The sequence below is a fragment of the Macadamia integrifolia genome, chromosome 9, assembly GCF_013358625.1.
Source record: "Macadamia integrifolia cultivar HAES 741 chromosome 9, SCU_Mint_v3, whole genome shotgun sequence".
NCBI lineage: Eukaryota > Viridiplantae > Streptophyta > Magnoliopsida > Proteales > Proteaceae > Macadamia > Macadamia integrifolia.
The window spans coordinates 3,244,142-3,259,367 of NC_056565.1; the positions used below are offsets into that span (position 1 = coordinate 3,244,142).

Below are 15,226 nucleotides of genomic sequence, written 5' to 3' on the forward strand. Positions count from 1 at the left end.
ACACAAATTTCAAATATAATAATTACTGCTTCGAAACTAAGAGAGACCTAACAAGGAAATGGCTTCATTACTCCAAAACAGGTCAAATCACATAACACTTGTTTTTCATGCCATCCTACAAAAATCCATATCTTCCCTCCCTGAAAAACAAGACTACCTAACGCTCTATCGAAGATTCTCAAGCCATCCAACAAGCATAGATCTATTTTGGGTAAAACTATGAGAAAATGAGAACTGTTATATTTTTGCTATGATCACTGTTACAATTCTAGCCTTTTAACCTGTAAAAGAGGATGACTAAAGGTATCGATTGACGCTACTCATTGCAAGTCAAGATAAGACACTTCAAGGAAGTATTAGGATTGATCCATTTCAGCCCCAGAATCATTGGAGCAGGATGCTATTTCAGGTGCTTTCCTCTTGCAATAAACATCAGTTGACAACCTGACAAAAAAAAAGGGAATAAGTCAAGACTGCAAAACTAGTAGCTCTAAAACAAAATAAACATTTTTTTTGTCTAAGATGATGAAACATATACTTTTATGATTTGAAGCAGAAAATGATGAAGTAACAAAAGATGAGAGGAAAAGGCACAGCATGACTAAAGATATGATCCGTTTGTATTGAGAAAACAAAGACAACCTAAAATGTACCAGCAGAGAATGTGAATTTCATTTGACTACTAATTTTCATCCATCCGCGATTGGCAAGTGAAAAACTGTAAGGAAATGCAATGAGCTAATGATCCAATGATCCAATGGAAACAAGATTTTTGGGTCTATGTAGTATCCTCTCACCAACTTGGTGGGAGGAGATGAAACAAGTCTTCCTTATCCCAGTACAGTTTATAAACAATGGATTTGGTTGAAGCATTTGACTAAAATAAACATGTAAATAATTTACAGACTGAAGTCAATCCTCCTTGCTATAATGAGGATATATATCCACTTTGCTCAAGCAATAGATAAGGATCAACTCAATCCCATGATAGCATCAGGGTACTAGCTCAAAATACTATTTTTTTCTTATTTTCTTCCTTCAATTCCTTTTGTATACATGCTCATAAGAACTTTTGATTACCTAAAGAATGAAGGTCCTGTAACATAATTTTTCCCCCAAAGTAATTGGTTTCAAAGCATCAGCAACTACTAAATAGGCAGCTGCTTGATTCTGTTATGCATAATTCCTCTTAGTAATGCATAATCAATAAAAATCAATACTTTTCATGGATATAGATCTAGTCTATCTATTCAAAAGTTATTCTTTGTTAGTAGATTGTTATTGTTTTAGCTTTTAATAAGTGGGAAACAGCATTGAAGCTTGACTGGTTCAAATTACAATGAATGCCTTGACACCCCTACTTTCACTTGAGAATTTTGCACTTCATAAATTTTCACCTTTCCCTTTTTTCATGTACAAACCCCATAAAACGACAACTGAAGAAGTGCTTTATTGAGTAAATCTCATTCTGGAGCCTTGCCTCTTCCAGTGTTACAATACATTCAAGTACAATAACTACTGATCATAGTTGATGGGGTGTCATCTAGGCGTCCAGACACCTTAGTCACCTAGGCCCCTTGTTGGTGCCGCCTTGCGTCCAGGCCCCCTCCAACACCTAGGGTTCCCTAGAGACCATAACAGCTATGGTTCTGAATTCTGATACAGTTCTTTACATGCCTCTTCTGTGGTCATGCAAGGAACCAGGACATGTTACAGTCCTAAACAGTCTACCTTCAAGGCTCTAGCTTTACCAAAGGAATGGATGAGAGGAATAATTCACATGCTCCAAAAGAACAGACCAAATGAATAACTCACATGCTCCAAAATGCTGTACATTTTCAAATACTAGAATCCAAGATATGTAAATACAAGTTTTAGTTAGTAATCTAAGAGCATGTTGGTAAAGGCATATCATAATCATCCATTTGATCTCACTGAACACAATAAATCATTTCAGAGTACAAATTCATACAATTTTAGAAATAAAAGAACCAGTTGATTTAACTCGTGAGAAAGTAAATGCAAGAACATTCAAATTAGGGACTGAGTCTTACCCCAAGTGCAAGGAAGTGTCTGAATCTCCTTGCTTCTCGACTGCACAATTACAAACCACATTTGAACTTATCACATCAGGCTTAACAAGAGCATATTTCCTTTCCAGAGGCTGGAATTCAAGAAAAGGTGGCATCGGACGCTCAGTTGATGGGACCAGACTTTTAAGCTCCTCAACCTACAAATTTAAGGGAAACTACATAAGCGATAAGATAGCATTCAAGAAAAAATTCTTCAAGTAGTCAGAAAAAATTTCTGCTTGCCTGCTTGCGTAAAGCCTCATTCTCCACCATGGCCCGTTGTTCCTGAGAAAGCAAAAAAATAGTAATAATGAATTTTCCATCTAGCTTATTAACTTAAATACAGCATTCACCACCACAAACCCCCCCCCAAAAAAAAATTAAAAGAAAAAGAAAAAAGAACGCATGTGCATGACATCTGACAACTATTAACAACAGGTCATATGACAAGAATCTAATGCCAGTTACACAACCCAACATGACCATTTTGAGCCAACATTGAATTGATAAGGTCATACAACTATGGGGTTGACAAAAGCGCGACCCATTTATTAAGAGGTTGGGATACCTTGACACTCTTAGTAAACGGGTCATGTTCGGGTTGAGGGCGGCCTTGAGGCAAATTCAATATGACATGAATCTGACACAATTGAACAACCAAACCAGATTCGTCGCCACTCCTAAAAAAACATATGGCAAGACAAGATTTAAAGACTCAAGCTCCATGATTATAGGAATATCACTGCAAATGAATATGTTGGCTGCCTTCACTTTTTAGTCATAATACCACTCAAATGTTATCATTTTGGATTCAAGTCATTCCTAAATAGTACAGCTGATTATTTGGCTTAATTTTTAACTGTATTAACATTCTCATTTTAACTCTCATTTTGACTTCTGATAAGCTATACAGAGAGGTGTCCACCATCTTATCTCAGGATGCAGGTGGATGTAAAATGTAAATAAAAAATCTGCCCATAATGTACAATTTCATTAGGAGTTCAAGCCCCAGCTTATCCATCCTTGAAAAAATAGCAGCAAGAATACAAACAAAATCAGCAATCTTGTGCACAGACTCGTGTTAAGATACAACAACATGGTAAAGTACATAATCACCATGAGAAATAACTAAGACATGAGGATTATTTCTTTGTGCACATTGACCATAGGGAAAATTTTATTTAATTTTTGTGGATCAATTAGTCAAGCAAAGTCTCATAATAGAAACACTAAATTGAATTGTTTTTATTATAGAAATTCAACAGTGGACCTTAGATACTCTCTAAAGAGGTTTAGATACTCTTCACGAGGCTTAGATATTGTGATAGAAGACTTGAGTAAATTCTCATTACCAAATCTCACGAGAATCATTCTTGTCTTTCTATTTGCAATTGCTTAAAAAAAAGGAGAGAGAGAAAAAGCATACATGCTCAAAGGAACATATCAGAACAACATAATAAAATGCAAAAAAGCATAGCAATATATTGTACCTGTAACCTCGATTTTTCTAGCTGTTCCAGCAGTAATTGCTCCTGAAACATTAGAGTTTTCAGGATAGGTCAATGAATCCACATGTTAACTGATGTGATGCAGCATCAAGAAAAGGATGGGATAATTTAGCTTCTAGGGCATTCAATGAACCTGACTGGTCCAACTTAAAACTTTGGCACTTAAAGAAAAAACATACGTAGAGGTATTGGGGCCAGCATTCCATAAGTTTGGGCTTCATGATGCTCTTTAAGGCTGTGAACCTTCCACAAGTCCAGAGCCAAGAGTGGGCTTGAAGGCCTAGTGCAATGGCATAGGTGAAGTAACTCAACTCAAGAGAGATTTACATCAACTAAATGGAAGAGATGAAGTCATAAACCTATTTTAAACAAGTAGGTGGGATCCCTAGTTGGTTTGACTTTATAATTTAATGGTCCTAAAACATTATAAATTTATAACTAAAAGAAGAAAACTAATTAAACTAGCATGAAGATGCAGAAGCAACTCCAGTCCACCCCTCCCTGGAACACATGAAAGTGGGACTTGCACTAGGCTATGGTCACAGCCCATTAAATAGTCACCTGGGACCTGGTCATAAGACCAAGCATGGCCTTGTTGAGTGTGTTTACTGGGCCAAGCTTGGGGTTATTACACTATTCCCATGCTGGGCTTCAGCCAGAAGCTATGAGTTTCTCTTGATCCTGGGCCAGGCTTCAGCCTACCCTAGCCAGCTTATTGACCGCCCATTTGCTTCTTGCAGATGGAATTGCAGATCCTTAGAATTTGCAGTACCTTTCTACCCTTCACAGCTAATATCCCTTCACTTAATTGATGCTCCAAGTGCTGCAAATCTTTTAAGCTCAAGCCCTTCAGTTCCTTGCCTATCATCCGCCTACAGAAGATGAAGATCAAAAATACTTCACTATATACTTCCAAAGAAAATTATAGAATAGCACTGAATACAGCTTTAAAGCACATACAGATGTGTCATTCGTAGCTTTGCAATTTCATCCTTTAGAATATTCACCTCCTTAGATTGTTGCCTCTGTAGGGAAGTAGAAAGGGAAGTTAGGAACTTAATCCCATAATAATCAAGAAATTATATATTTCATTGCATGAGAAAACGTAGGAAGACGGGAACCAGAAGCCTTAAAATTCTCTACTAGTAATTATCATAGTTGACAAAGCGATGCCTAGGCAAGTAGGTGACACCTAAGCATCCAGGCGCCTAGTTGGTGTTGCCTTGCATCCAAGCCCCCTCCAACATCTTAAGTCTCCTAGATGCCATGACAATTATGGTAATTATGCTTCATATGAAACCATAGTTGTCAAGCCATCGCCTAGGTGACCGCCTTGGCATCACAGCGACTTGGCAACTAGTGTCACCTTGGTCACCTAGGCGGGAATTTTGGTCACCCTATTAGGTGATCAATATGCAATCTGCACATTTGATTAAATTACAGGAAATACTTTAGTCTGACACATGGACCCTTCTATAATATTTCAAAAAGACCCATATAGAGGACTTGCTGGGTATCCAATATGTTTAACCATATAATTAGTAGGGTTTATATATTAGTTTTAGAAATTAAATAAGCAATATGGATTCCATTTAGTTTGGGAAAGGCTCAGTTCAGTTGAATGTATAATCATTAATAATAATATATTTTTTTTTTTATCACTACTAAAACTTATTAAAAAGAAAAACTCTTGAAATAAAGAAAAATCTTGGGACATTTTGTTATAGAATATACTGAAGTGAAGAGGGAAGAAAAATTGGATTTTGTGAGTACAATAAGTCACTACCTCTGCTTCATATTGAACCAAAGAAGTCTCAGAACGATCCAGGCACTTGTTGTATCTCGACAGTGTCCGCTTCATGCTTCACAAAGAACAGAAGAATCAAAGTAAGTGAAATCCACCATAATTTCCATTCTAGTCCTTAGAATCCAATGGCCATGTATGTGAACAGATTCATCAAATTCCATCACACTTGCAAGTAACATTATGTCTCACAGTGATCAGACAAAATTCTGAAACTTAATTCTATTACAAAATTACATGTCACATATTTTGAGCATCAAGTAACACTGTAAGAACTACGCAACAAAGGAATTCCTCAGCAAATTGCAACAAAAGAAGGAATCACGAAAAATCATATTTTACAATTTTATTTTGATAAAAACACCAAAAGATTAAAACAAAGAAAAACATGAGATGATAAATTAGTATGTAATATAAATATTATCTGTGTGTATGAACATCAATTGAGGTGTTCACTCAGACAGAGAACTCTCAAGAAGAATAAAACTATAATTGCTAAGTTGAGGTTTAAGAAATGTGAAATTATGAACCAATCCAGAGCATGTAAAAGTCATGATCAAAATAGCACAAAATATTTTTTATCATCAAGTAAAAAAAATGGCGGTTGTCTTTTGAAATAAAGTAATCCAGACATGGTGGCCTGTGTAACAAGACTACAGTATCTGGAATTTGGCTATGCTAGATACTGTACCAAATTCACACATACATGCTGCAGTTCTAGTCATAGCCGAACTGATCATGTATCTATTACTTTCAACTTCTATTTATTAATCATTTTTCATACATGTCTTTCTTAGCTGAACCATAGCGGTTTTCCCCCATCTCTAATAATATTTTTCTGGCACGTAAAATACCTAATTTCATGTGTTCTATTATACCTGAACAAGGGCAAGGACCAAATCAACTACTGAAACATATCTATTAGTCTTCAGAGGGGAGGGGGGGGTGGGGCGGGGAACTTTTCATTTGCAACATGAACTTTGTTGACATTTACACATTCCGTGTTTCCAATAGTACCAGTGTTAGAGATCAACAACATACATGAGCAGTGAATATGTTTGTTTGTGTTGGAATGCCCCAAATATTGGATTCTAATCTTCTCAAGGAGGAGGCAGAGCATGTTGGTGGTGTTATCCATATTTCACCTCTTCTCTCCAGAGAAGGAATATTGAAAAGAAATACTTGTTTTATGGTGGTTGGGGGGTGGGGGAAGAAAAATCTTGCCCTTTGTAACTCTCAAATGGCTAAACCCACTTCTTTAGAAGACAAGGAGAAATACATGCACAAAGGAAATCATGATTAAACAATTTTTCCTTTGTTTGGTTGCCTAAGAAGTACGCAACCAACAGTTTAGTAAGAGCAAAGCTCATGTCACATCATCATATTGCCCTCTTTCTAAATTGCACCAAAAAAAAAAAAAAAAAACGAAAAAACAAAAATGGAAAAGGGGGCTTGGGGGGGGGTGAGGGGTGAGGGGGTGAGGGGAAGGAACAAAAAAGGAGAAAAAAAAACGATTACGAACATTTTGAGTAGGAACAGAGCATCAACATTTAGCAATGCAACCATCCAAACAATTCCGGAACATGCATGCATACAGAGAAGCATTCTCACAATTCATCGGAAGATGGTGTACCCTATTCAACTGTTAGATAAATTGAGACAAATATATACTCGAAAATAAAAACTATGATGAAACAAAAACAGACCCACAACAGGGGAAGAGAAAAGATACATACCCAGAACTAGAGAATTCAAAAAGCTTTCCTGTACTAGAGAAAATGATAACGGCAACCTCTGCATCGCATAAAACCGACAATTCCTGTGCCTTCTTTAACAACCCTGCACGGCGTTTGGAGAATGTGACCTGCCTGCTAGTGGCGTTCTCGATCCTCTTGATCTCTATCTTCCCCCTACCCATTTCCCCTCTTAACACTCGTATCCTTGACTCCTCCTCACCATCCAGCAACAAGCCCAACCCAGTATCAAAATCTCCTTTCTCTTTCTCTCTCTATACTTGGGTCGCCTGGGAATAAAGAAGGAAAAAGGACTACCAAATATAGAAGAAGATAAGATAGGCGAAAAAACGTTTGCCCAGAATGGAAATAAGCCTGGAAACGGCAACCTGCATGGCCATTGCCTCGATTGCAGTTATGGGTGGGAGTTTTTTGCCACATTTAGATCATTTACTATCTTCGTTTCAATTTGGGGTTGATGGGTCTCACCCTCCCCATGTTTAGTAAATCTCATCAGTATCTCTCTTTCTCTCTCTCTCTCCCCCTTAAATTCAATTTAAGGTAGAGAGAGAAAAAGACAGAACTAGAGAGAGAGGTGCCGTGTGCAGTTAGAATGATTTGCTGTTTTGGAGGGAAAAGAAGACCCTTTCGACGCACCGACTTTTTTCTATTTTTTGTTAAAATTATTTTTATTTAATTGATATAAATAGCTGCGTTTGCTTTCTTTTCTTCTTTTTTTCCATTTTTTTAAATTCCTCATTTACTATTTGTTTTACTAAATTAATGAATCCAACGACGTTACCACTCCCGACCATCGCATTTACTACTTTTTGCCATTTTCTTCAAACCATAAAATAGAAAAGTTTCATTTCTCAATCAATTTATTGTCTTCTTTAAGGACTCATGCTTCTGACACTCGCGGTTTTGCATGTGTGGGACCCACCACTTATAATGGAGGTTTTTAAAGTCCCATTGAAAATAGCATTTTACCATTTTTAGGGGCAGTTTAATGTGATATTAAATGACCAAAAAAGGTCATCTTTATTCTTTCCATAACAAATTAATCTACTACTATTATTAATGGGAAACGGAGGGTTGAAAAAAACAAAGAAAAAGAGTGAGGGTAATTTGCACGCACACCGGTGGTGGTTAAATAAATAGTATCATCCACATGGGACTTATATGGTTCAAAATAGGAACAGTGTGGGATCAGGAGACTCACGACACAGGGGTATCAACAGGTCAAGCCCAATGTAATAAGGTTTAATCGGTTCTCACCAATTAAGGTTCCAAATGGATGTTGACTGTTTAAGTAATCAAGTCTTATATGCTAGGGCAGGCACCAAGTCGTTTATTTACTAATTCCATCTGTGTCGATTTTAACCGATGAGACATATTGTTGTGGGCTATGGATCAAGTTCATGTATGAGAATGTTCTTGTACACTCTTGATCTATGGATATAGAATCTATCAAATGAAGAGAGAGAAAATTGATTCTTTATCCACGGATCAATATCATTCTCCTACATTCTCGTTTGTGAACCTGATCCGCTCTCGCATTTGACACCCATTGGATAGGGCCTCATGGCTTATTACGAGATATGGGGCATATTAGAATCGGCACTCGAGCATTGTGGGGATCTTTTTCCTATTTGATATAATGCATTTCTTTAAGTACTTAACATTTAATTTAATATTTCTGGTTCTATTTACTTTAATGTGTGTTTATTAGGTATAGTCTTTGGGTCTATAAGGTGTTAAGTACCCTTTAATGTTTTTTTTTCCCCCCATTTTAAATGTAGCATGCAAGGTTCTCATTTAAAGGTGTGTTATATATGATTCAAGGTCATTTTAATGGGGATAAGATCTTTTCCAACATCAAGGACCCTCCAATGACTCATCCAAGTACTGGGAGGATTTGGACATGGATCCCCAAGTGTTTGAATGCACATCCAAACCCTCCTAGCCTTGGATGATAGTTAAAGGCCCAAGTCATTGGAGAAGAGTCCAAATATATAATGGAATGGACTCCAACTTCTAGGTCATTCAAATATCTCTTCAATTCCAAAATTGAAAAAATAAAAAATAATAATAAAAATGAAAAACTCATGCAATAGTTATAATTGGCAATCTTGTTAAACAACAAATCTTAGGTTATCAAATATTGTATTAAAAAACTAAAAATACCTACTGAAATAATGTAAGTTTTATCAAATTTACATAGAAATATATCTATATTAAATAAAATTTTCAGTTAAACATGAGACTAAGAACAGTATCCTAAATGTGCATACAATATTGGAAAACTTAGGATCTAGAGAAAGCTAAGCATATTTTCAATTTATAAAATACAGCTGGTCAAATTTCTATTTATATGGAAATAGCTTCCATTTAAAATGGTTATTTAAAGTAGAATTGGTAGTTGGGTTAAGTTATTGTGTGTGGTAATATTGTAAAGTAAAAAAATTTGTGCACTGAACCTTAGATAGGGACAAAAGCCCCTCATCTAAATAAGAAAATCCCATATTTAACAAATAGTTGATTCATAAAATATCCTATGCATCAATCTCTTCCCTGTTTGTAAATCCAATAATTTCTTATTTGAATGGTTTTTTTTTTTTTTTTCTTTTTTTTTTTTTTTTTGTGTGGGTGGAAAAGCAGAAGGCGAAAAGAGGATGATATCATTAAAATATAAAATAAAAGACAAGAACAAAATAGATAAAAAAATAGAAATTCAAAAATGTCAATATGGGAATTTGACTATTTAATTCCTTGATTAACTGTATATAGTAGCAAAATTACTATGTTAATAAATAGATTCTTGGCTATAAAACTTTTGAGGCGTATAAAGAACCAAGGGAAGACTAAAGAAGAAGTGTGGTCTTGCACCCAAAAATAAAAATTTGGGGAAAAGAAAGAAGAAGATTAAAAGAATGAAGTTTTAAACATCTATTTTCACTAGAGAATGAAATATATATATATATATATATATAAACAATATAGAATTAATGAAACAAATATTTAAAATTTGAAAAATTTACTATCACTCCCCTACACTTGGCCTATATTTACTAAAACTCCCCTACCTTTTACTTTTTTACTAATACTCCCTCGCTTTTTTATTTTTACATCTCTTTCTCCCCTTCTCTTTTTAAATACTCAGATTACCCTTCTTTTTCACTTGTAGCTTATTACACTTTTTTCATATTGATTGGTTTAAGATATGGTTTGAACCAAACCACTTATAAGTTTTGTCTCATCTAACCATCAAGGATATTGACATAGCTGATGTGTCCCTAAACATATTATTTATTTATTTATTTATTATTATTGTTTATTTCATCTCATCTCATTTAATCATCAGGATGTTGTTTATTTATTATTATTATTATTATTATTATTATTATTTATTTCATCTATCATCACAAATTTAGCAATCTATTTTTTTTATTAGTATTAGATTGGTATCGATCTCAGCCAATCTAAGGATTAAAAAAAAAATAAAAAAATGTATGGCACTCGATTGAAACATATGATACCCATATAGATATAGATCGGATACAAAATTATTATTTTTTGAATTTATAATATCCTTAATGTTAGATGAGACAAATTGTAAGTGGTTCAAACCATGTTTTGAATCAATCAATTTGAAAAAAAGTAATAGATGACAAGTGAAAAGGAAAGGTAATCTGGACATTTAAAAAGAACAAGAGAGAAAAATGTAAAAATCAAAAAGCCATAAAGTATCAGTAAAAATGTAAAAAATATGAAAATTTAAATAAATATAGGCCACATATAGAGGAGTGATAGTAAATTCCTCGATCTATTAAGACTCGTTTATTTATAGGGGTTTGTTGAGAGTGGAATTTAAGGGGACTATACCACCCCTAGAAAATTTGAATTGTTTGGTTAACTAGGGTGCGATTACGGGGAGACATGGTGACTATCCTTGTCGGCCCATGCGGACGTACTTTTCTCCCACCCCAGCCTCCACCAAATTGGTAGGACTATGAGGACTTTGATGAGAACATTGGCAAAAATCTTGGGGTTTTAGCGGAGAGCAATCTTGAAGAACCATCGGACATCGTCGTTGCAACAAGTCATCGCAAGAGGCCCTCGATCGGCGGAACCCGACATGCTATCGTCTGCCCGGAAAGCTAGCAGTCGTTAGGCCTTGATGAACGGTGCTTAACGTCGATCTTGATGCCCAAATACATAGCTCTGTACTTGTCGTCGGTCACGTGTTAAGGCCGACCTTGAAGGTACGGCTCTCAGTTTTGTGCTCATCAACGAACCTGGGGTTATGGAGAGAATGAAAAGAAGATGCGGTTGGAGAAGGAGATGGAGCGGAGAGAATGAAAAGAAGAAGATGGGGATGAGAATCAAACAAATCCAGCACAGAAAAGGTTCTAGAATATCCGATTCCAAAAACCCAGAACAGGGAGATGCGGGAATTTGTGAGTCTCTCAAAATAAAGATCTTGAACCCAACAAAAATGGCGGAAAAACAAGAACTCTTACAAACCCTTCTTCTGTAAAAGGCTTTTATGGATCCCATTTGTTGCTGTCATTGCCTTTGAGAACTAAAGGAAACAAAGGAAGAAGTGCATGTGGGTCAGAAGGCTCTGAACCCCTTGGAGCACTCAACGGCGATGGATGCAAGTAAAACCCTTTATCTACAGTCGCTTTCTCTTCCTCCAAATTCGCCGACGAAGATGATGATTCCCTACCCGAACCAGGGTATTGAACAGAGAACAAACTTTCATAACCTAAAGGGGTCACTGGATTTGCAATGGGATCTCGCTCATGGATTGTCGCTCTTTCTCTTTCCATCTCTCTCTTCCAACAAAAAATTGATGGGGTGGGAAAGATTAACTTTACGTATCTTATCTTTGTTTCTCTTGCCTTCCACTCCACTAACATGTTGGTTTCATACGGACAACATTTTCATCACGGACTCCCCTCTATACTAAAAATTAAGAAAATGCCATCCCACGTCCATTATCCCTTGAGAAGAGGCTGACAAATAGATAATTGAACCTAAGATCGTGCATCTATTCACATATTTTCTAATTCGTTCTAATCATCTCAGCAATTTACATATGAGTTATATGCATGCTTTATGATAAACCAATCAAATTACATTTAATGATATATTATGGAATGACTGAATCTTAAAATTAGCCACACAATAGGTACCAAAAAAATAAATAAAAGTCTTGGGCACACATTTATGAAGCTATTAAGAAGAATGGTTCTCTTTCTTTCTTTCTTTCTCTCCTCACCCACCCTCCCCTAACGGGACTCCTGAGTCCTGCCATCGCCACTGTGCTCTTCTCAGTATCCATTTTCCATTCAAAGACCCTTGACTTAACTTTTCTATTACTCAGTAAGCCTCTACTCTGCAGGCCCGTTCTGTGGAAAACCAACAAGTTTCACTACATGCAACGAAACTTCCATCCTCCTGGCCCACCCCTCACCCCAAAAGGGAAATTTGTACCTAATTTCCAAAAGAAGCGACAGAAGCGTGACTTTCGCTACAAAAGGATCTTCCAAGAACTCATCCTCAGGAGTCAGGAGCATGGTTTTAAAAATTTGATAGGACCAGTCAAGATCTCCCAGGTCGGATTGGTATTGACTGACATCGATTCTAGATATCAATCCACTAGTAAGGTTTAAGGGTAAAATGCTCTATAACATCAATTAAGGAAAAAAGGTAATTCCGATCCCGATTAATATTGATCCTAAGTTTTAAAACTTTACTTGAAAGAGAAAATTAATCGGAAGAGATAAATTGCTTTTAAAAATGAGGACCTTGTTGAATTGGACATCTTCAAGAGGCTCTCTATGGACCTCATCAAGCTGTTAAAAATCCCTATACATTTGTCTATTACATAAAATTAGGTATTGAATTCTCACATGTATGTCCAAATGAACATACATGCAGAATATCCCATCTCTAGTTTGGGAGTAAATAGTGTTTGGTCATATGCCAACCATTAAAAAAAAAAAAAAAAAAACCCTCTTGGACCAACTTATGTCACTAGAATTTACCACCCCCAATCCGGAAACCATGGAAAAATTTATTAGATGTAGAAATCGATAGGCATACATTGGGGATGGTGATAGAAAGACCAAATTCTATCATGTGGTGGTTAATCACAACCCCAGATCCATAAGAATCGACTTCCTAATTGATACCAATGGGTCTAAATTTTCCAAACAATAAGAAGCTTTCATGGTCCATATTCGCAAAAGCTAACCCACATATTGTCATGTGGACGACAAATATTGAAGCTTTCATTAAGCCCAATATTATCCAAAAATTCCCATAAAAATATTGATTCTAAGTCACAAATGTTCTACCTATGCTTCCAAAATTAACAATTGAGAGGACCACTTAAGAACATCCTCCACCAAAAATTGATTGTGATAAACCAATCAAATTAATTGGAGTGTACACTGTAAAATGACCGAATCTTAGGTGTCTATGAAAAAAAGAAAAAATATTCTTAGGCACACAATTATGAGGCTATTACCATGAACCCATCATTCTTTAAAGTTATCTTAATACGCGCCATTAAGAAAGCATCAGATACCAATTGACCCTTTAGGTAGCTTAAGAAAAAATGGGGGATGGGGCGTTTCTATTAATGTCTGAGTGGGATCCCTCAAGTCAGGTCCAGATAAGCTACACAATCTATAGCATACATTTGCATAGGTCACATTACCAGTGGATAACATCATTACCGGTGAAGAAAACTTTTGCCCTCCTCTTCAAATCATCTGTCACCTCGAGACTTTCATCTCTAAAAAATATGTGTTCATATATCACTAGGCGCCCGGGCCCAAATGCCTATTTTCAAATGATTCCGGCTCAATAATGGACCGGAATTGACTAATTGGGTTTTAAACAGTCTTTAAACGGACTATAAATGGTTCTTAAGGCTCTATAATTAGCTTAACGAGCGATCGTCGGCCATTACCTTACTCCGAAAGGCTTGAGTACTAATCAAACGATGTTTGAACCCAACACATATATTAATCAGGTTGATCTTGAGCTTCAACTAGTGGGTTCAGATCAGGCCCACCGACGCGGACCAACTTTTGACACGCCTATCTTTGTGTTTGTCTAGTCCTGTTGGCATCTGTATCTGAAAAAAAATGCACGTTGACTTTTCTGTTGTGCTGGTTGTTGACCTTGCATCGAAGCCCATATTCTTGTTTGAGTTGTATCCCAGCCTGGGTTCTATATTGTTATTTACCTCTTTACTAGGGGGTGTAAGTTTGGCCCTAACATCCTAAATCTGCCCTAAGCCTGAATAGAGCTTGGGTTAAGATTTATGACCTTAAGGGCAGGTTGAGGTTGAAAACACCGACCCTGAGTTATGATAGGATTAGGCTTGGGTTGAGGCCTAGGCCCAGCTTGACCCAACCCAGCCTTGATTTTAACCATGATTTATCTAATATAATTTAGGGCTATCACCCTATCCTTTTATTATGAATAATGGAATTTGGGTCATTGATTTTTATGGTTAGGTATCCTGACCATCTATTATTGTGTTGCACTTCATAGTTTTAATTGTGCATTGATCATCTGATCTATTGGTGCTTTTTTTTTTTTTAATACATAGGACACATGGAAAATATGGTCAATCAATGTTAAATCGATCTTAGCAAGAATTAGAGCCAACCTAGCCTGTCAATTAGGGCTGAATTGGGTTGGCATGAATGCGATAAGGTTGAGCCTAGGCATAAACCTGATAGAATTGGATTGTGCCTGAGTTGAATTTTAGGAACCTAAGTTGAGCTAGGGTTTTAAGAAACCCGGCCTCTATCACCCCTATTCTTTACATTGTCTCAGTAAAAGTTTTGATGATGTTAGAGTAATTGGATAGTTGTTGCTTAGTTGGATTTCATTCTGCCTTTAAGCAATGGTAGTTGGCCATGAAACCCAATCAATTCTTAGGCCCTCACTTGTGTCTGTGGACTTTGGAAGCAGCCCAAGCCCATTATGAGCCCAAGATCAGCAGGACAAGTTTGAATTTGAAAATGCATCAGTAACGTTATGATTCCGATGACTTCGGTTCGGATCCCAAATTCCGTA

General features: G+C 36.4%; 1 protein-coding gene across 1 annotated transcript; it reads right to left on the reverse strand.

The window, feature by feature from the left end:
- Window positions 1–44: 44 nt before the first annotated feature.
- LOC122087937 (agamous-like MADS-box protein AGL15) lies at window positions 45–7,635 on the reverse strand. Its single transcript, XM_042657073.1, has 8 exons — window positions 7,121–7,635; window positions 5,367–5,442; window positions 4,541–4,605; window positions 4,353–4,452; window positions 3,563–3,604; window positions 2,316–2,357; window positions 2,055–2,230; window positions 45–444 (listed from the first exon to the last, which is right to left on the reverse strand). Exons 1-8 carry the CDS (start codon window positions 7,300–7,302, stop codon window positions 357–359), a joined length of 771 nt encoding a protein of 256 aa, XP_042513007.1. The 5' UTR covers window positions 7,303–7,635; the 3' UTR covers window positions 45–356.
- Between the last annotated feature and the right edge of the window lie 7,591 nt (window positions 7,636–15,226).

Coding starts and splice junctions, on each gene's coding strand:
- LOC122087937 (XM_042657073.1), bottom strand. CDS start 7,302: ATGGGTAGGGGGAAGATAGAGATCAAGAGGATCGAGAACGCCACTAGC. Junction 4,606..5,366: donor TGGTTCAATATGAAGCAGAG/GTAGTGACTTAT, acceptor ACTTCCCTACAG/AGGCAACAATCTAAGGAGGT. Junction 4,453..4,540: donor AAGCTACGAATGACACATCT/GTATGTGCTTTA, acceptor CATCTTCTGTAG/GCGGATGATAGGCAAGGAAC.